Genomic DNA, 20,760 nt, shown 5'->3' with positions numbered 1-20,760 from the left:
CCCGCGGGCCAAATCTGGCAAGCCAGACATTCTCAACCGGCACGCGCTGTGGCGCTGGCGGAGTGGTCAGTGCGTTCGCCCCCCACTCATTTTCTTTTTTACAACGTCTCGTGAGTAATGTGCAGTACCGGAGTCAAACAGGGAGGCAGCAGCTGCGGGGCAGTAGCCTGCGTACTGCGTAGCCTTCCCTGCCCTGAAGAATAAGTGATCCTTCGTTAGTGTTGTCACGGGCCGTTTCTCAATCTCGAGGAAACTGGCTTCCAAGCCAATATTTCAAGGATACTACGTCATCGAGTGCCGCCGAAGGACTGTTCCAATCTCCAGCATACTTGGAATTCCGCAGAGGCCGCCTCCTTGGTTTGGGGGTAATTTCGAGGCTGCACATGGGTAGACTTCGCGTCCTTCAAATCCCCACAATGCTTTGCGCACGGACCAATTTCCCCAAATCTGTGGCGGAAAATGTAAGGCGGGGCCTCTCATATGACGCACACCTGCACACTTGCTAGCCTGTTCCACTCTTCGTTTTCCGAATGCCAGGAAGGATTCTTGCCTAGCTTCTGAAGGAAGTGACTCGGAAGACATGTGCTACCAAGCAAGCATCCTCGTGATTGAGAAACGGCCACTGTCACCACCCGATCCGTCCCCCTGCCCGATCTGTACTGCGCAAGTGCGAGATGGTCCGCCATATTGGAGAACTCCGGACGGCAACCCAAGTAGGACACTTGACACAGTGGCTTTTGACAAAGCTCAAAAATAAAACGAGAGAGAGAGATGAGTTATTGTTATTACAACGTGACTTCACTATTATTTAACAACTCTTTTTATTGGGTTCTTTTATTTGGGGTTAAGTACATTGTCAGAATAAGTGAGAAATTAATTTAACTTCTGTTAGACAGCCATATGCCATACATTTTTGCATACATTCACAGTAAATATTTATTCAGTATGATAGCTGTCTAACAGAAGTTAAATTCATTTCTCACTTATTCTGACAATGTACTTAACCCCAAATAAAAGAACCCAATTAAAAGAGTTGTTAAATAATAGTGAAGTCACGTTGTAATAACAATAACTCATCTCTCTCGAGTTTTATTTTTCAGCTTTGCCAAAAGCCACTGTGTCAAGTGTCCATCTTGGGTTGCCGTCCGGAGTTCTCCAATATGGCGGACCATCTCGCACTTGCGCAGTACAGATCGGGCAGAGCTGCAGATTGGGTAGTGACAGTTAGTGTGAAGAGTCTGCTTTATGTGCCCCCGCTACGAGGCTCCGGCGACTCGACAGTATATGAGCGTGCTCCGCTAGCAACCCCCGGTCAACAGCTTTAAAATTCAGGGCTATATATAAAAATAGCTGGCCCACGAAAGTGTCTCTAGGAATAATTTTGGCCCTTGGACAAATGTAGTTGGTGATCCCTGACTAACCGGCATAACACATTGACATGATATTCAGCACAAACACACACCTTATTATTTAGCTATGGTGATCACACTACTGGCATCAGTCCATATTAGCTAGCAGGTGATGCAATGTTTCACATGACACACTCGTCATCTATCAAGTAAAACCTCAACAGTGGTGATATACTGAAGAACTAAGTACAATCCTCAAGTACTATTTTGACATACTTAGTAAAAGACTTCATTCAGTATCACATTCAAAATCCTTTATTCGTCCCACATTGGGGAAGTTAACAATACAAAAATAAAAACATCTGTTGAGTTACATGTCAAAGAAAGAGACAAGCACACATTAGTTAAACAAAATCAAATAAGTACACATCCATGGTAACGCAAGTAAGTGTTGGAGCTATACATTCCTTTATATTATTTAATAGTTACACATATATGTTCTCGCTCATAGTAAATGTATTATTATTTATTGTTATTATTAATTAAAGTAGCATCTTTGGGCACTGGGTGATTTGGGCACCTGGTATAATTGTATATGTTGGAGACAGGTGATGGCGGGAGTAGAGCAACAGTAGGCATATGGTTTTTTACCAAACGGAAATCACAAGGAGGCCTAATGAGAGTCACAGGGCATCATTATACTGTATGAAGGAAACCTGTTTATTGTATTTTGTTCATATTGGTAATCAATGGAAATAAACGCACAAACGGATATTCTTTTCTGGACTTGGATCATTCCCATGTGTAAGATTCGCTCTCTGGTGCCTCAGCGTCAGTTTCACTTTTAAGGTTAACTTTCAGTTGTAGTTGTGTATGATTTTGGCCGCTACAGTACCTATGAGCACTAGAAAAGGTAATTAAAGCATTACCGGTTTAATCAGGATTCTGTTTTGAGACCAGTTCAAGTTTTTTAATGGCAGCACATCATGTACATTTAAATAAAACACCCGTAATTCAATGAGAGTAGAGATCTAGATCTCTTGAAAAAGAGATTTTTAATCTCAATGAGACCTATCCTGGTTAAATAAAGGTTAAATAAAATAAATAAAGATCTAGACACAAATGGGGTGAAGCCTGCGAGCTAGTTCAGGCAGTCAACTCGAGCACCAATGATACATTAACACGTGACGCACCTCGTCCCTCACAACCAACCAAACACATTCTCCTGAACATGCCGCTCTATTTAAGCTGCCAGGTCTTCCTGCCTCTGCCTCGCTATGCTGCTGCCACTGCTGTGTTCACTTGCTATTGCTACGTTCATGTTCCTGCTGCTGTGTTTCATGTTGCTGCTGCTCGCCTGCCCCACCTCCACCCCAGCTTCCACCTGTAGGCTCGGGGGATAGTTATCTAATCATCACTCAATGTTCTTTGTAAATCTGTGGAGTGATGAGGCCCGAGCCTATAGACGCCAAACTCAAATATGCTGCCTTTAATAAACATATTAAGAAACACGTGAGTTGTCTGACTGAACATCAGACAGAAAAACCTATTTTGACTTTGCAACATTTTAGAAACAGGTCACGTTGACCCGAGTACAACAGAAAGGTTAATCATCTTTGTAATATCTTATAGGATTGACTCGACCGCATTGTGTGAGCTGTTGAATCTGGTTCCCTCTTATTCTCAGTCTTCTTTTCATCCGCTTCTCCCTCAGGACCTCATTGTGGATCAGACCATAGAGAAGGTTTCGTTCTGCGCCCCCGATCGCAATTACGACAAGGCTTTCTCCTACATCTGCAGAGACGGCACCACCCGGCGCTGGATGTGCCACTGCTTCATGGCTCTCAAAGACTCGGTGAGCGGACCATTCATTATCTGCACCTTAGAGATTTTCATTATAGTAGTAACAAAAGTACAGCTAACTTCGGAAATCTTTTTTTCAGCTTTTCTTTCATCGGCACGTCTGAAAGTTAAATTTGTGCCAAGGGTTTTCTGTCCGTATTTAGACAATCTGAATCAGGGTTATTGCCATGTAGATTTACACATACAATGAATTTGCTTTGGTGTATAATGGTGTATACATTAACACTATAAGAGGAATTAACTATTGTCAAATTAGAAAATTATAAATTAATGTTAACAAGAAATAAGTTCTGAAAGTTGTGGTTAGGTTTTATAAATGTGTGTTTATTTTATTTAATCAATTAGTACATGTATCAATGTATTATTTAAAGGTCACCTATCATGCTATTTTTAGGCAGTAGCATAGGTCTCAGATATATAAAAATATATAAAAAAACATGTCTATGAAGTGTTTTGCTCAAAATACCAAACAGATCACCCATTCTAGCCATGCCTCATATCCCTCTATTTCACTTCCTGTTTCAAAAGTGCTGATTTGGGGTGTAAAGCTTTAAAAAAAAAAAAAGGAGGGGGCTGAGCTCATGCGGGACCCGGCAGCTACTGTCTAAAACTAAATGCTGCCGTGATGAAACGCCATATCATGGATTATCAAGGATTATTTCTGAAACAGTATGGAGCTCAAAGGCTTTCTCTCTTGCCGGTTATACCACAAGGTGAGTTCCTTTTCATTTCCTGCTTCTTCACACACATGCTCTCCAGTACAGGTTAGCTCTGAGTGTTAGCGATGCTAATGTAAACACCGACCATATTACGTCCAAAACAGTCGGGCATTGTTTCTGATAGCAACGTTTCTGATAGGGCCGTGGGTCCACATTTCAGATGTTACGTCATATCGGACGCAAATCTGTATCAGCTCCGTTGTACCCCCATTTTTAGAGATGTGGGTACGAGGAAAAGAGAGAGGGTTTTATTTCCTGACGCTGCGTGAGTTCCCCGACACACCGGGGACAACATTTATGTATACAAGACATCAATAAGTGCATTTTGCATGATAGGTCCCCTTTAAGACATTTTTTGAAGGGTAGAAAATGCAAATAAATTGTTTTCTTTAAGCTTTTAAAACATAAGGATTTTGTAAAGTTTTGATATAAATATGAAGTTAATAGCTTTGGACCTAGTCATCATCTTTGACTCATGGGATATCAATGGGCATATTCACATTTATGTTGACATTTTATAGCCAAATAATAGTCAAGTTCATAGAAATAGATAAATCAGTAGTTTGATTAATCATACGGTTCAGTTCAGACATAATTCTGTGTAACATATAATAAAGTATTTCAATCAAGTGAGGCTCAGTGGGATAGTTCGTTGAAGTTCGAGTCCCACTGCAGTCAGCGTGTCGTTGTGTCCTTGGGCAAGGCACTTCACCCCAAATTGCTCCTGATAGCCCACACTACTGAAGGTATGTAAGTCGCTATGGATAAAAGGGTCTAACAGGTGTTATCATGTAATGTAGCAAGGCACATTTATTTACATAGCACTTTTCAACACAAGGCAATTCAAAGTGCTTTACAAAAATGAAAGACATTAAGAGCATAAAAAGATGTGAATAGTTCAATTAAAGCAGCGGCAAAAAGAAAAGTGTTCAGCCTGGATTTAAAAGTAGTCAGAGTTGCTGCGGACTTGCAGGTTTCTGGGAGTTTGTTCCAGATATTTGGCAATATCCCTAAACAAATTCTCACATTCCTCTACGCTTAGTCTTCCTGTGAAATTATACTTCTTTTAACAGTTTTCTAACCTTTTTATATTCCTTTCATCCTTCTCTTTCATCCATTTTGCATCCCCAGAAAATACATTTTCCCCTGTGTTACTGTTACCCGAACCCATCTTTGACCTTTAAACCACTTTTTTTTTAAACTAGAACCGCCAGGGGTCGCTTTATACCTAAAACCGCCAACGGGTAAAATGTACCCGCTATTAGAATGCATTGATTTTCAAGGTACAATGTTCTTTTATGTATCATACTAGGACACAGGGTTAACAGTGAGTTTTGATCGCACAGTGATGAAACTTATACCAATAGAATCTGTGGACTCTTAGCTTTCATATGATATTAGTTTGTGCAGATAGCATGAAGTATAAAAGATCGCTAAAAGTGTCTCGATCTATCTATCTATCTATCTATTACTAACTATCTATCTATCTATCTATCTATAACTAAATATCTATCTAACTAACTAACTAACTATCTATATATATATATATCTATCTATAACTAACTATCTATCTATCTATCTATCTATCTAACTAACTAACTAACTAACTATCTATATATATATATCTATCTATAACTATCTATCGATCTATCGATCTATCGATCTGTCTATAACTAACTCTCTCTCGCTCTCTCTCTCTATCTCTCTCTCTCTCTCTCTCTCTCTCTATCTATCTATAAATCTATAAGGAAACGCAGTAAAAACAGGCGTTGCTATAGCGACAAGTCATGTTTATGTTTTCGTACGAGGTCAATAGCGCGAAAATCACTGCATTTTCTATAAGGTAAATATTACCCGCTGGCGCTGATGGGTATAAATGGCAATTTTTTGGGCAATTTTTTCAATCTGAGTTCATATTGACAATTTTTAACAACAGAGGGTGCTACATAACACACTTTCAGGAAAAGTCACAGACTGGGAGACTTGAATATTTTAGAAAAAAAGTTACATACAATCAAGAAACAGCTGCGGGTAAAATGTACCCGTTGGCGGTTCTAGTGTTAAATTCCCAGAATTAGGATATTTAAACCTGTTTTAAGACTTCCCTCATGCATCTTTGGCCTTTAAACCACCACGAGAGTCTCTCTGTGTTTTTCAGCTTTATAGTGTGATTTTTAACCTCTGGTGTTTCCATGTGACCTTGGGATGAGGAGGTTGTAAGTTTAAGACAGCAGTGATGGAGAGACGCTGTCATGGCGCGCTGAGGTTTCAATCCTGCGGTGTTTCATCAGCTTACACTGCATGCGGGTTGGATTATTGATGCGGACGGCAGAGAGCAGACCTGCAGGATTAGGAGAGGGATTATACAGAAGCCTGTGGAGTTATCTGTCCATCTCTGTCTGTCTCTACTTCCCCCACACTCTGCATATCTCTTTATGCTCATCTTACACACAACTGTCTCCAATAGTGGCCGCCTGTAGAGAGAAGGGGTGTTATAGAGAGGTGGTGGGAAGGTGGAATTAATTACAAAAGGCAGGAAGTAGTTTCATACGTTGCTAGGGAGCATGTTGACGTTTGACACTGGTAGAAGTTATTTGCACCCTTATCTAATCTTTAAAGTTGTATTTTGAAATGAACAACATCACACGTGTTGCTATACTCTTAAAAAAGCCGTTACAATTAAGACAGCGTTATCCTAATTCTACTTTTGTTTCAAATCAATGCAGGCAAAGTGGAGATTATAGACTGAATGTGGTACAAATACAAATATAGTATATTTTAATATTGCTTTAATATTGTCTGCTTATCTGTATTATTGTGTTGCATTGTTGGAGAAGCCTGTGACCGAAGATTTTCAACGACATAATTACTCTGTAGCTATGTTAGTTTGACAATAAAGAACCTTGAGCCCTTGAACCTTGAACCTTGAACAAAGGGGTAGTCAATGGCCAACACGCCCCACTTTCTACCAAACCCATTATAAAACTCAGTCATCATTTTGATCTTAACTAAACATTCATTTCATTTCATTTCAAACCTTTATTTAGACAGATTGGTCCCTTGAGATCATCGATCTCATTTACAAGGGAGACCTGCATCATTTAGTTCCACATGAAACATAAAAACAACATACAAACAAACAACAGAGGATATCATATTTACATATTCAACATTTACAAATACCCAGAGTGTCAGAAAGAATTTCATTTAGACGTGCCTTAAATACATTCAGAGAAATAAAAATGCACAATTTCAATTTTGCCTGTAGACATCTTTAAGGTTTTGGGACTGTATCTTGCATGGAAGATTAGATCTGATGCTTCCTATTGTTGTATATATGTTGCGACGCTATCATGGCGACAGAATCAGTCTCCAGATAGTATTATAAACCCCTGGCAAAAAACATCAAAATCAGCCCTTTGACAAAAAATCACATTAAATCGCTCTATTTCCCCCATTCACAATATCTCTTAAAGGGGCCCTTTAATGCCCATTCCAGGTTCATATTTGTACTTTGTGCTTCGACTGTGACATGATGACATGCTGAAAAACGTCTTTATTATTGTGACCTATTTGTTATATCCTACGTTCTATAGCCAATAGAAGAGAGAGTGTTACATAGTGCTGTCAATATGTTCCAGAAGTAAATATAGGAGTCCAAAGGAGGCGTTTCAGGCAGGTGTGTGGGAGAGAAACACATTGGATTTTAACCTTTGCAGACCATTCACATGCACAAAAACCTATTTAGCACACTACGGGAAAGAGAAAACAGCACACTTTAAAGCCTTTAGTTATAAAAAATGTAAGTTGTATAAAAACACCTCGGGAAATATGGCTAGTTTGACTATTTATAGCATCTGGACTGGGAAATAAGCTATTTCCCAACACCTTTGCCTCCTGGTGTAGATTGTGATTTTCACACTGCTTTCGTTCTGCTCCTCCAGGGGGAGAGACTGAGCCACGCGGTCGGCTGTGCCTTCGCCGCCTGTCTGGAGAGGAAGCAGCGCCGTGAGAAGGAGTGCGGCGTCACGGCTTCGTTTGACGCCAGCCGCACATCGTTCGTTCGCGAGGGATCGTTCCGCTCAAACCCAACCTGCCAGCAGAGCAGCGACAGAGAGGACAAGCTGCAGGACAAGAGGAAAGGTAAATACATCCATCAAACTGTAATCATTCATCAGAGAGACATCTGGGAGGTTGAAGATGTTGCTGGAGCCTGTGACTTACGTTTTTCATTGCCATCTGTCCCTATCTAGACTGTAGCGAATGTGCACATGACAATAAAAGCCTTGAATTATGATATTAACTGGCACAAGGTTTATATTAGACAACAATATTAACTAACACTAATTAACATTTTAGTCCATATTTATATCCACTTGATTTCAAGTTTCCTTTTAATTAGCTCAAATTAGATTAGATGGGAGGCTTTTCCTTGCAAATACAAAATAATTCAACATGGATTACTGCAAACTCAATTCCCCAAATACTGTAGTTTACAACAAGACAAAGATGTCAATAAACTTTACTGCTGCCCGTAAGAAGGCATTTCAAAGTGTGTAAAAAGAGTCGACCCTTTGTTTAGCTTAAAGTGGACCTATCATGCTATATTTGGATAATATAGTGTAGGAAAATACCTATATAAGACATTTATACTTTTTATTTTTCAAAATACCAAACAGATCATGCATTTTAGCCATTCCTCATTTCGCTCAATTTAACACTGTCTTTGCATCATGGGCTGATTCTGTGAGAACAGCACCATCTACAGGCCTGGCATATGTACTACAGCGTCTCCAGCGCTTTGGAACTGCAATGTCCGTGGCTGTCTCCTCCTGATTGGTGGAGTTGGCCCAATAGCCGTAGCGGCACTTCTGTGACGTCATAGAAGTGTTCAAATCTGGATCAGTCTGTATCAGATCCGTTGCAGCCCCTTTTTAAGAGATTTGGGTATGGAGGAAAATAGAGAGGGTTGTGTTTTCTGACACTTGGTGAGTTCCCTGGAACACCGGGGACACATATTCATGTGTACAAGACGTACTAAAGTGCATTTTGCATGATAGGTCACCTTTAAGTGCAGCATATATATATATATATATATATATGTATGTATGTATGTATGGATGTATGGATGTATGTGTATGTATGTATGTATGTATGTATGTATGTATGTATGTGTATGTATGTATATATGTGTATGTATGTATGGATGGATGTATGTATGTATGTATGTATGTATGGATGTATGTATGTATGTATGTATGTGTATGTATGTATATATGTGTATGTATACAGCAAATGTGTATGTGTAGGTTGCATATGCGTATATGCATTTGTTTTACATGCATACACTCATCCAACAATATGTCTGGCATATATTCGTGTGTATAAGGATCACTGGCAGTGATAGGGGATTACTTTAGTCGTTGTTATTGTTTGTCTGTTTGCATTGGCATATATTATGTTTACCATTACTATATGACAAACTCTGCTTATTGATCGTTGAAACTATATAAAAAGATTTTTGATTTGAAAAGAGTCGACCCTTAAATGCTAGTTAGCGAGCACATGCAGAGCAAACTCCTCCAGCGTCACAGAAAGAATGCATTGAAAAAAGTAGATTTTCAAGTAGTAATAATATAATAATAATAATCTTTATTTGTCTAGCAGCTTTCATACAATAAGTGCAGTTCAAAGTGCTTCACATAGACATTTCAGACAATTGATATCACACAGAATACAGTTACCAGCATAGAGTAGACATGTAAAAAATACATTTAATGCATCCTCCTCTCCCTCCAGACCAACTTTACTGCTGCCTGTCACAAGGCATTTCAGAGTGTGTACAAAGAGTCCTCCCTTAAATGCTCAAACTAAGCATATATTTAAACAAAGTCCTCCAGCGTCTTAGCAAGAATGCATTAAAAAGTAGATTTTCCAACAGTAATGCACCCTCCTCCTCTCCCTCCAGACCAGCCCTCCTCTGTCATGCCGGCCCCCGCCCCTGGCTCCGCCTCCCCTCCCGAGGGTGAGGAGTACCCGATGGACCGCTCAGAGCCCGGGGGGCCGCGGGCGATCCCTCGCCGCCACGCGCCCATCGAGCAGCTGGTGCGGCAGGGGTCCTTCCGGGGGTTTCCGGCCCTCAGCCAGAAAAACTCCCCCTTCAAACGGCAGCTGTCGCTCCGCCTCAACGACCTGCCGTCAACGCTGCAGCGCAAGACCGACTACCAGGACAAGAACCCTGGTGAGTGGACAACTTACACTACACAAAAGTGATGATGATGATGATGATGATGATGATGATGATGATGATGATGCTGATGCTGAAGGGACTTGCTCACCTTCTGACCCTGGTCAATAATAATAAGCTTTGTTTGTAAAGTCAACTTCATTTTCAATCTTTCAGTTTGCTAGTACAGTCAGAGAGATCGAAATACCGTTTCCCACAATCCCGAATTCAAAAACAAATATATATACAAATATGTATAAAAGTATGTATAAACCTGTAAATACACAATCAAAGCACTTTTCATTCACCAGGTGCTCAAAGTGCTCTAATAACATGGCACGCATCACACGTTACAGCTAAAATCAAAGAAATGAACTTCGGGTCAAATGTTTAAAACCTTTTTGAACACATGCATCTTAAACAACATCATTTAAAACATGTGATGGTTAGTTGCTGCTGTGACCGCTGGAACAACATTAATCTGAACTGGATTCGATGAAGGATGATTAAGGAGGATACTTTTTTTATTTCAGCCGAAAGAAGGAGTGCTAATTTTCCTTTAAAAGTATAAAAGGCTCTCTAAACTTAACATGATTTAATTTCAGCTACCCTTATGAAATGTATATAAAGAAACAAAACAAGTCAAAGTAAATTAGTTATCAACAGTCCTTTTGCTACTTCTTAATAATTAAACTTTAAAGATAACAATTCAATCTTGTATTCTTTACAGAAATGTATGAAATCCTGCATTTAAATCTGCATTTAAAGTTGTCTTACAAAACTTAAAATCAAAAAGCCTGACGCTTTGGCGACCCCTTGTGGGGTTTGGGACCCTCGTGTTCAGAACCAGTGTTTTAAAGCATCTCTTTAAGTTGTATTTTTTATATATGATTTAACACCATTATGGGAACACGCTGGATTGGCAGCAGTTTTCCCACACCAGACTGACACCTTTTAAAGTTGCTAATTATATTCATCACACATACAACTGGAGAAATGCATTTACACAAAAACAGCATATTTTAACAGAGGACCCTAACTGATGATGATGATGATGATGATGATGCACAAGGCTATTATTAGACAACATAATAGTCTAATAATAGCGATGACAACAATCATCGCCATGGTCTCGTTTCTAGAGGGGATTAGTCTATTTACACAACCAAAATGCCCTTAGGGTACCTGAAGTTGAGTCAGTTGGGATCCTTTCCCTCGCAAATGCAAAACAACACCTGACAACAATATTTTTTGCAAACTCAAATCGTTTCCAGGAGGAAGACATCACGGAGCATTACGCTGCCTCAGCACACAAACACACATGTGGGATTCTGTGCTCCACTTGCCTCATGTTTGTTTGCCGACTCGAGCCCTATTACATTTTCCACTTCGCACCACTGAGGAGGTATGAGCAAACATGTTACAGAATAAACCTTCAACACGTCAGAAGTATTTATATTTGTGTTTTCATGCAGACCGTGTTCAACTTAACCCCAAAGCCTGCCCTCTATTGAGGTGGTGCCATCATTGTAATTAGCACCAGCTCTGCATGGCCATTCCTGTGTGACTGACAGCTCTTTTTTACTAAGGACAATTAGTAAAACCTCTCACAGGTACACACACGTACCTGACACACCCCCTCAGTGTGTGATTATAGTCATTAAGAGAGATGAGACTCTTCTGACTGGAATACTAAACCACAACATTCAACTCCCACTCTCATATTCGCTGCTTTCATTTCCGCTTTTTACTCTCCCGTGATGGTTAGTTTATATATATATATATATATACTGTGTATATATATATATATATATATATATATCCAGTGGTTGTGCAGTGTGTATCCTAATGTGCTCTCTCTTTCACACACACACACACACACACACACACACACACACACACACACACACACACACACACACACACACACACTGCCTCTCGGCCCCCTTGTGACTCTCTGAACAATGTGTGTATTGATTTGTCTGGCCAATCAGCCGTCCTGGTTAGCCTTCAGCAAGCAAACCCTCGACCTGCAACTGAACTGAGCAAAACACACACACACACACACACACACACACACACACACACAGACACACACATACCATATATACATCACTTCAGGGGACATTACATTGACTTACATGCATTTCCTGGAGACTTATTCTAACCTTAACCAGCACATGCCTAACCCTTACCCTTACCTAAACAAGTCTTCACCCTATAATTAATGATTCCCCTCATGGGGACCTCCATTATGTCCCCATAAGGGAGGTGACTCCCCACACGTGACTGTGTAAACAGATGTAGGTCCCCACAAGGATAGTAATGCTAGGCCACACACACACACACACACACACACACAAACACACACACACATATATATATATACACACACACACACACAAACAGGCAGGCAGGCATTTGAAGTGCCTCTGAACTCTGCAGACAGGAACAGGGAGAGAGAGGGATCACTGGGCCCATAGAAATCGTTAATGTGAGACCGTGCTCATGCCTCCAGCGTCCTCTACACTCTCAGATATAATCCAAGGTCTACTACATACACAATGTCCATCCCTTATACCTCCTCTGCCTTAGACTCCTTTGTTTACGTAGTGAGATCAATATGTAACACTCCCGCTTCTATTGGCTAGCACTCAAACACATTGTAGGCCCTACTTGAAATGCTAAGGGGCGAGACATTTCCAAGCGGTTGACAAATCACAACAGAGCCAGCCAGCTAACCAATCACAGAGCTGGCCAGGGCTCTGGTTTCAGACAGAGGGTGAAAAGAGGTGCTGCAGCACAGGCAGTATGAGAAAAATAAAGAGCTTTTTGAACATTAAAGCATGGAGACATGTCCCAGTAGAGACACTAACTCAAATGAACCTGAGAATGAGTTAAATAGGTCCCTGTTAAATGCTGTTGCCACTTTACTCTGATCATGGGTCACATTACCCTCTATATTAAGGGCTATTGTTTAATTAAAAATATGGGATTTCCATTTGTTCCTTAATAGCATACATTTTAAATATTGTATTTCTCAATGTGGGAAATAAACACTCGTCATGGTCTGCCTTATTATGGACCTGGGTACACATTTGAAACTACTCAACGCCTCTACGTTAAATTCTCTGCATAAGCATGATGATAATGTAACCACAATGTGAAAACAGATCATCATTAGACTCCTCGTTGTCAAGTGTGTTCAACAACTCTGCGCGATAAGCATAGATGGAGGCAGCTGAAGAGGAAGATTGAAGGAGAAAACCGTTGATAAATCCTCTGTCTCCGAGGACCTCGTTGTGAAGCGAGGGCCCCGGAGACAATGAACGGGGAATTAGATATTATATCTATTTATATCTGCGGTCTGTGCAGGAGCGGTTTTAAAGATGTTAGTCAGACGGGAACACGATGCCGCCTATAATCCCCTCGCCGGGCGGATCAGTTACAGTTGGTTTAAAAGCGTGGATAAGCTGAGCCAAATCCACCTTTGTCTGAAACACAAAGCAATGACATAACAGGCTGAAATTAAATACATGGGGCCGTTCACACAGTTCCTCCTGGCCTGCACACATCTGTGACTAAGTGTCAGCTTTTTATTTTTAGTAAGAATTAGCAAAGTGTTTGTCTTGAAAATCTCATGTTTCTGATGCTTTCTGGTTCATTAGGAGCCGGTCTGCATCTGCTCCAGTTTCTCTGCTTTTGATCAGACTGTTTGGCAAAATGATTAAATATCTCCTTCTCTCTCTTTGCTTCATCCCCTATTCTGCTTCTTCTTTTTCATCATCTCCATTATCTTTCTCCAGAGATGAACCTGGGGTTGCAGGATGATGACGACGGCACCATCAACGCTCTCTGCAGCCAGATCAACAACTCCTTCACCAATCCAGCAGAGGAGATGTTCCACAACCCCTGCTTCTCTTCAAATGGCCCTCCAGCCTGCACCGCGCCCCCCGCCCTGCCCCCACCACCGGGGACCCTGCAGGGTAAGAAAGGCTGCATAAGTCACATTATTTTTAAATATTGCACTCTCTTGGGCAATTTCACAAAAATAGATAGCAGCCACTGATAGCACCTTGAGTTGGGAATCATTTGTACCCACTCTCTGCCTGCGTCAAGGTCTTATTCTCTACTAGTTTCTGTCCTTTTTATATATATATTTAGGTGAGATTTCTTCATTATTCTACGGACAAAACATTGCAACCTGTCACCACAACTCACACAATAAATATACCTAAGCAGGGTATATGCAGGAATCCTGAAGTCAAATGTAAAATCTTTTAAGACCCTCTCCATACATTTGAAGACCTCATCGCCACTTGGAGTTCTAACCAGTTACCTTGGCGACACACTTTACCTCACATTCACTATATACAGTATTGATTGTCCTTCCTCCTTATCTTCCAACCATTTGGACGCAGACTTGCATTTCCCCATAACGATGTTGCTTAGCAACCGGCGTAAACGGACCTTTGTGCGCTATCAAGCAGTGAGCACGCGATGTCCTGTTCAGATGACGTCAAATCCAACGGGATGCCATAAATAAACTACACAGAATCACACTACACACCTACGCAATGATTACATTCAGGCAGACTGTAGAATACAACCTCTTTGGACCATTTATATACTTATTGAAAACAAGCTACAAAATGTAATACCTTGGAAAAGGCCGTTTAATACTTTTTAAATTGATTTATCAACTTTTAATACTTTTTAAGGCCCCGCGGACACCCTGTTAAATAAAAAGATTGCATTTTTTACTTTGATGAAGGTCATTACATCAACATTTTATAATTTTGGAGTAAATGTCTGCATATAACATTAATAAAATATGTGCGAATTGCACAGGAGCACCAAGACACTATTTCATTGGCAGGAGTTTCAGCCTTTGCAGGTCTTTTGAGTATTTTTCACTGATTTCAAAAGTTAGACCAATCTTTATGTGCACCTTCCTCCAGAGGGACTTTCTCTCCCACGCTCTCCCATTCATCACTTTTTCTAATTCTTTGTAACTGTGTGTCCCTCTAGGTAATCCTTCCTGGGTCCAGCCGGAGCTCCACTCCCCTCCTCCTGTGGCGATGCAGATGCATTGTGGACACCGGCGCACCCCCTCCGAGGCCGAGCGGTGGCTGGAGGAAGTCTCCAAGGCTGTGAAGGCTCAGCAGACCCCTCCTCCAGGCCCCTCCATCCCCATCATCCCCGGACCCCCCTCCATATCTGCTGTGTCCACCATCCCCATGTCCCTCGGCTCCATGTCCAAACCTCTGCTCTCGGGCCCCCCTGCTCTCTTAGCACAGGCACCAATGCCCCTCCCACCCATGTCAATATCATCAGTTCCTCTAATACCCGGCCCTCCAGTATCTGGTCCCCCTATGTCTCTCCCTTCCATGTCCATCCCCACCATGTCCGGTCCCAGTATGTCCGGCGCCTCCATGCTCCAGCCTTCCCTCTCAGGGCTCCCAGGCTCCCACCCCAGCTCCATGCAGCCCTTCCCCTTGGCTTTTGACACCACCCCCGCTCCGGTGGGGATGTTCGGCTCCCAGCCTGTCCAGCCGGCCTTCGTTCCCATGCAGACGTACATGCCCGGCCTGGCCAGCTCTATGACATATCCCAACGCCAGTGTGCCTGTGGTGGGCATCACTCCGTCGCAAATGGTGGCGAACGTCTTCTGCACGGCAACAGGCTCATCAGGTGGAGGTGGAGGTTTATCGATGGGACTGGGAATGACCGGGGGGCACCATTCCTACCCTGGATTACCGGGGTTTTCCACACCCCCTTTCTCTCCCACTCCTCCGTTATCATCAGCCCTTAATGGCCTCCCGCCGCACAACAGCGCCTCCATGGGCCTCCAGAACGGGACGTCCAGCAGCGGGAGCAGCTGGCCTCCAGAGGGCAGCCAGCTGACAGCTCCAGCGCCCCAAGAAGATGATCGATTCGAGGCCAAGTGGGCGGCTCTGGAGGCTAAACCTCCGCAGCCCGGGAACAAAGCACCAGCTGCAGCGGCAAACCCCTTCTCCAACAATCTTCAGAAGACTTTTGAGATTGAGCTTTAAGCGAGAGTTGACGTCCCAAAGCTGTAGACCTGAAGTTAGACCTGGAGTTGAGACGGCATGCAGGTCTTAAAGTTAGCCTAGCATCCAATCTGCCCAGCAACCTGCTCAAAGCTCTCATAGGAGTTAATGATATAATGATCTTAATTGCTTTCTTGACACTCCCATGAGAGCTTTGAAGACGTTGGCGGTTTGCTGGGCTGTGATTTGGAGGATCTAGCTCACAAGACTTGAGGGATCGAATCCTCCGCTCCACCCGCTAACCACCTCCCTGCTTTCACTGCTCTACTCCGACTTTACTTTATTGCTGCAAGTCCCTGGATACGTGCCCCCCCGCCTGAGGACATTATAGAGGGGCACAACTCAGTGGTTTCTTTCTTAAAAAGTGGGATGCATTCCAAACTCGTGAGATATTTTCTTTCTGGTGGAGATTTTGATGTGCAGAGAAGTGATGCCGAGCACGGAAAGGATTAGCCAATGAAGTAAGACCCGACCCTTCCAGCCCCAAAAGGACTTACTGACTAATAGTAGAGATTTATGGCCAAATTATTTTATTTATTGTACTTCATTTTTATTTTAACAAGTTATATATACTTTAAAAAATCTAAATCTTAAAGCAGTGTTTTTTTTTTTATCCCATATATTTATTTTAGCTGAGAGGAGGGAAACTACAGGTCGCTTAAAATGTGTGCAAAGCATTGTGGGAGTCGTGTGACAGGAACCAAATAGGATGAAGCAGTGTGTGTGGTGAGACAGTGAGTGTATATAGCGGCATGTTTCTTCCACTTCACGTATATCCGCTCCACTGAGGCCTGATGAGTCATTTTGACTAAAGGTTTCCCTCCAGGGTTGCCGGGACATAAAAAAAAACGACTTCAGGATATCACACACACACACACACACACACACACACACACACACACACACACACACACACACACACACACACACACACACACACACACACACACACACACACACACACACACACACACACACACTCTCTCTCTCTGGACAATACAGCACAGACTTCATCTTCTCCAGAAAGGAACTTTAACATCTCAGTGGAAACACAAAAAAACCGATGCACTACTTTACAGGATTCATACTCCTTTTGATATGTTAAAAAACACAGGGTATAGTCTCATCACGTTCAATATGATTGTGTATTCACCTCTGCTGCGTCACTGTTGCATTAGTATTGCACTCATTACAGAGTTTGGGATTGATGAGAAGAGGTAATAAGATGAGAGGAACATGAGCGGAGGCTTGGCAAATGACAGATGTTTTGGATGTGGGATTATTGAAGACATTTGATTGAGTGAGTAACAGAAAGAATAAATTGTTTGAGGTAAAAAAAAAAAAAAAGGAAAGGAAAGGAAAGCCTGTATGTGAGCGATTGAAGGAGAGAATGGAGTCATAACGTTTGAACAAATTGAGATGGGGGAAGTCTGAAGAAAGAAAAATGGGATACGATATGAAAAAAGAGTGAGAAAGAGTGTGTGAAAATATTGAGAACAAAGACACATTCATCACACAACCCACGCACTGTCTGCTGTTTCTACAGCCTCGTCTCAAAGCCAAGCCAAATCTGTGTTCCTCAGCTCGTAAAAAAAACATCACAAATTTGATCTTATTTAAAAAGATTATTGCTTACTATATTAATTACAGCCTCATAGTCAAATGTGCAACACTATCAACGGAGCTTTCTGTGTTTTAACTTGCCATTTGAGTCATAAAAGAAAACCTGATGAAGCAGAAACTTTATTTATAGACGCAGGTTGTTTCTGTATGTGATGTAGAAAGGGGAAACTGAACAGAGATGCTCCTCCAGAATGTAATTGTGTGGATATGGACTGTCGCTGATTGAGTTTCCTGCTCATTAACCCTTCACACTTTAATTGGATTATTCTGTCTCTTCCTGTCTGGCTGGCTGCCTGTCTTTCAGAAACTTAAATGAATGTATCCCAGGAATACTTCATACCATGCCCCGCCTAAAACGATATTGTTTCCCCAGCAAAAAAAACAAACCAAACTGCATTTTCTTTCAACCCTCCTCTCTCCTCCAAGACCAGACTCATTGAGACGAAGTCAATGCTTTTATTTTATTTTCAAATATATTTTAGACTCGTTTGCACGCCCTCCAAATTATAAATGTAGGTTAATTGTGTTCCGCGTTAAAGCAAACTAAATGACCTCATAAACTTGATTGTAAAACCATAGTTTAGTGATGGTAACAAAGCAAACCAGTGGGATTTATTTTTAATCTTTATTTACAGATTTTTTTGTATTTAAACCTACATATTTGTATTGTAATTACATTGTACAAAAGATAAATAAAGTAATATAATATTACTCCTGTTCCTGTTTTGTAAGTGGTGTTTTTTTGCAGCGTTTCCTGAACTACTGTATTTCTTGTAACTCTCTCTATCCTTTACGTTCACCTCTATTTTGTTTGCATTTCTTCCTCCTGCCGGCTCTTGTTATTGATCTGGCTGTCCTTACTGTTGGAGACTGTGTTCATGCAATACGATAATCCTTCAAAATCGACAGATATCAAGACAAGACACAAGGAAACAGACATTGTTTTGTGAAAAGGTAAAATAATTCCACCGATTGGCGAACTCTATAAGACTACAACTCCAACGCCTTTAAATAGACAGAGATATCGGCAACCTCTGTCCCAACCGTTTCATTTTTTTAATGTGATCATCCAACAGAAACACAATCTAAGTTTGCTAATCATTTTATCTGAGTTTTGCATCTTCAGTATTTATTTTGACTAATGAAAACCGTCTTTTCTCATTCATTTACTATTTCCATGTTACTACGGTTACTACTCTCTCCTCTCAATAAGTGATCGGGGGCGTCACTCTCCAGCTTAACCAATCACTTCGCTCTATTCCCAAGAGCCTATCATAGCGCTCTGCTAAACCTTTTAAATGTTCTCTCCCCTCTGACAGCTGTCATTTCAGGTGACTCGACGCAACCTTCCTCCTCCACCCCCTTTTCACCTCTTGTCCCTCTGAATCATGCTCTGAATCCAGGGTCAAGCTAAGCCCCTCCCCTTCAGACCGAACCCAACTATCCATTCACCACCACCAATGTCTAGTCCCCAAGGGGGGTTTCATCGGATCGGTTCTACCCTCCCGAATGATACTTCCTGCACAACGGGGCCTGATCGCCAAAATCACCATTACATTCATTTGTGTATCTCTGCAATAAATATATATTCTTACATCAAAACCGTCTCTCCTGATTGAACTGAATGTGTTTAGAAATAAGCTTTTTTTTTTGCACGATTAAAAAGTAGCCGCCACGAATCCAAACTTTCGTGCCCTCCTCAAATATAAGAATAAACTTTTTTTTTTTTAAACTCCCATAATGTTTGTATCACAGCTGACGGTTTAAATTGACCGGACTTCTTTCTGCGGATTAATACGACTGCACCAAGTCCCTTTGTCACAGCGTCCTACTTAGCAACGGTCTGCTATCCTTAGCAACGGTCTGTTAGCAAAAATGATTTGACCTTTGGAATGTCCAAATTGACCAATCAGAATTGAGTTTTCAACGTGTAATAACTTGAAAGATAACGGGTTGGAAATGTGAGTTTTGAAAGACGTGTGACAGAAAACTGCAACACACATCCATAAGTGTCCTTGAGCATTAGGAAACACGCTATACAAATCTTAGGTCTTATTAATATTATAATAAATTGAGAGGATTTAGGGCAGAGCTGTCAAACGGTTATAAAATGTGAAGCTTGCGTGCATTTCCGTCATGTTTAATTCAACTGGTTGAAAATATACCTGAACATCTCTGAAGCACAGTGCAAGGGTTTAAAGGGCATCAGTACGAAATGAAGGACATTAAGTTGACACCCTTATAACTTTAATACTTTTGTATACCTCCTTTTTTCTCTCCTTTTGTCCACACCTTAACTCTTTTCTCTTAGATTAATGCATTGCTCTCTTTCAGTCATCTGGGGTGGCTACTACAGGTCACTAATGGAAACAGACAAGGCCTCTTTTATTTTAGAGGGTCGTGAGAAAAGGGGCACACACACGCGCACACACACACACACACACACACACACACACACACACACACACACACACACACACACACACTCTTCAGCAGCAGTAGCAGTAACTCTCACCCTGCCATTGTCCTCTGATCTGAGGACAGTTAGACAGTGTGTGTTTCAGAAGGAATATCTGCAGAGCTTCATGACTGTAGTAAAAACTCTAGCGGACACACACGCTTGTTCTCTGTATTTCATTCATTCCTCTTCCATCATGCTGCTTATATAAAAGTTAAATCAAAGGCAGTGTTAATGAGGCCAAATTAGATGGTTTCATGTTGCGTAAGTTCTTTGATCAGGGCTGTGTTTGTAGTTTTTTTTCAATATGTTTGTATCAGTTGCTTTGTCAACTTTAGTTATCACAACTTAGGCTCAGTTTACTACCCGCATAAACGCAGCAGCATTAGCGAGGCAGAGGCAGAGGTGGCAAATCGTTCATCTTAAATAGCACGCCGGATAAAGGGGA

At 41.5% G+C, this 20,760-nt stretch overlaps 1 protein-coding gene across 3 annotated transcripts in view; it reads left to right on the top strand.

The window, feature by feature from the left end:
- Positions 1-18,573, top strand: part of numbl (NUMB like endocytic adaptor protein) — an 86,198-nt gene extending 67,625 nt beyond the window's left edge. For all 3 annotated transcript variants that reach the window (XM_079679296.1, XM_079679295.1, XM_079679294.1), the window contains exons 5-9: positions 3,064-3,204; positions 7,876-8,074; positions 9,900-10,172; positions 13,964-14,143; positions 15,189-18,573. In XM_079679296.1, the coding sequence (XP_079535422.1) occupies positions 3,064-3,204; positions 7,876-8,074; positions 9,900-10,172; positions 13,964-14,143; positions 15,189-16,213 (1,818 nt within the window). In that variant the 3' untranslated portion in view covers positions 16,214-18,573. The remainder of the gene's footprint in view (positions 1-3,063; positions 3,205-7,875; positions 8,075-9,899; positions 10,173-13,963; positions 14,144-15,188) is intronic.
- Positions 18,574-20,760: the final 2,187 nt, after the last annotated feature.

Source organism: Notothenia rossii, assembly GCF_949606895.1.
Source record: "Notothenia rossii genome assembly, chromosome: 4".
Classification (NCBI taxonomy): Eukaryota; Metazoa; Chordata; class Actinopteri; order Perciformes; family Nototheniidae; genus Notothenia; species Notothenia rossii.
The sequence above is the reverse complement of the archived record's forward strand: the minus strand, read 5'-3'. Positions and strand labels throughout refer to the sequence as shown.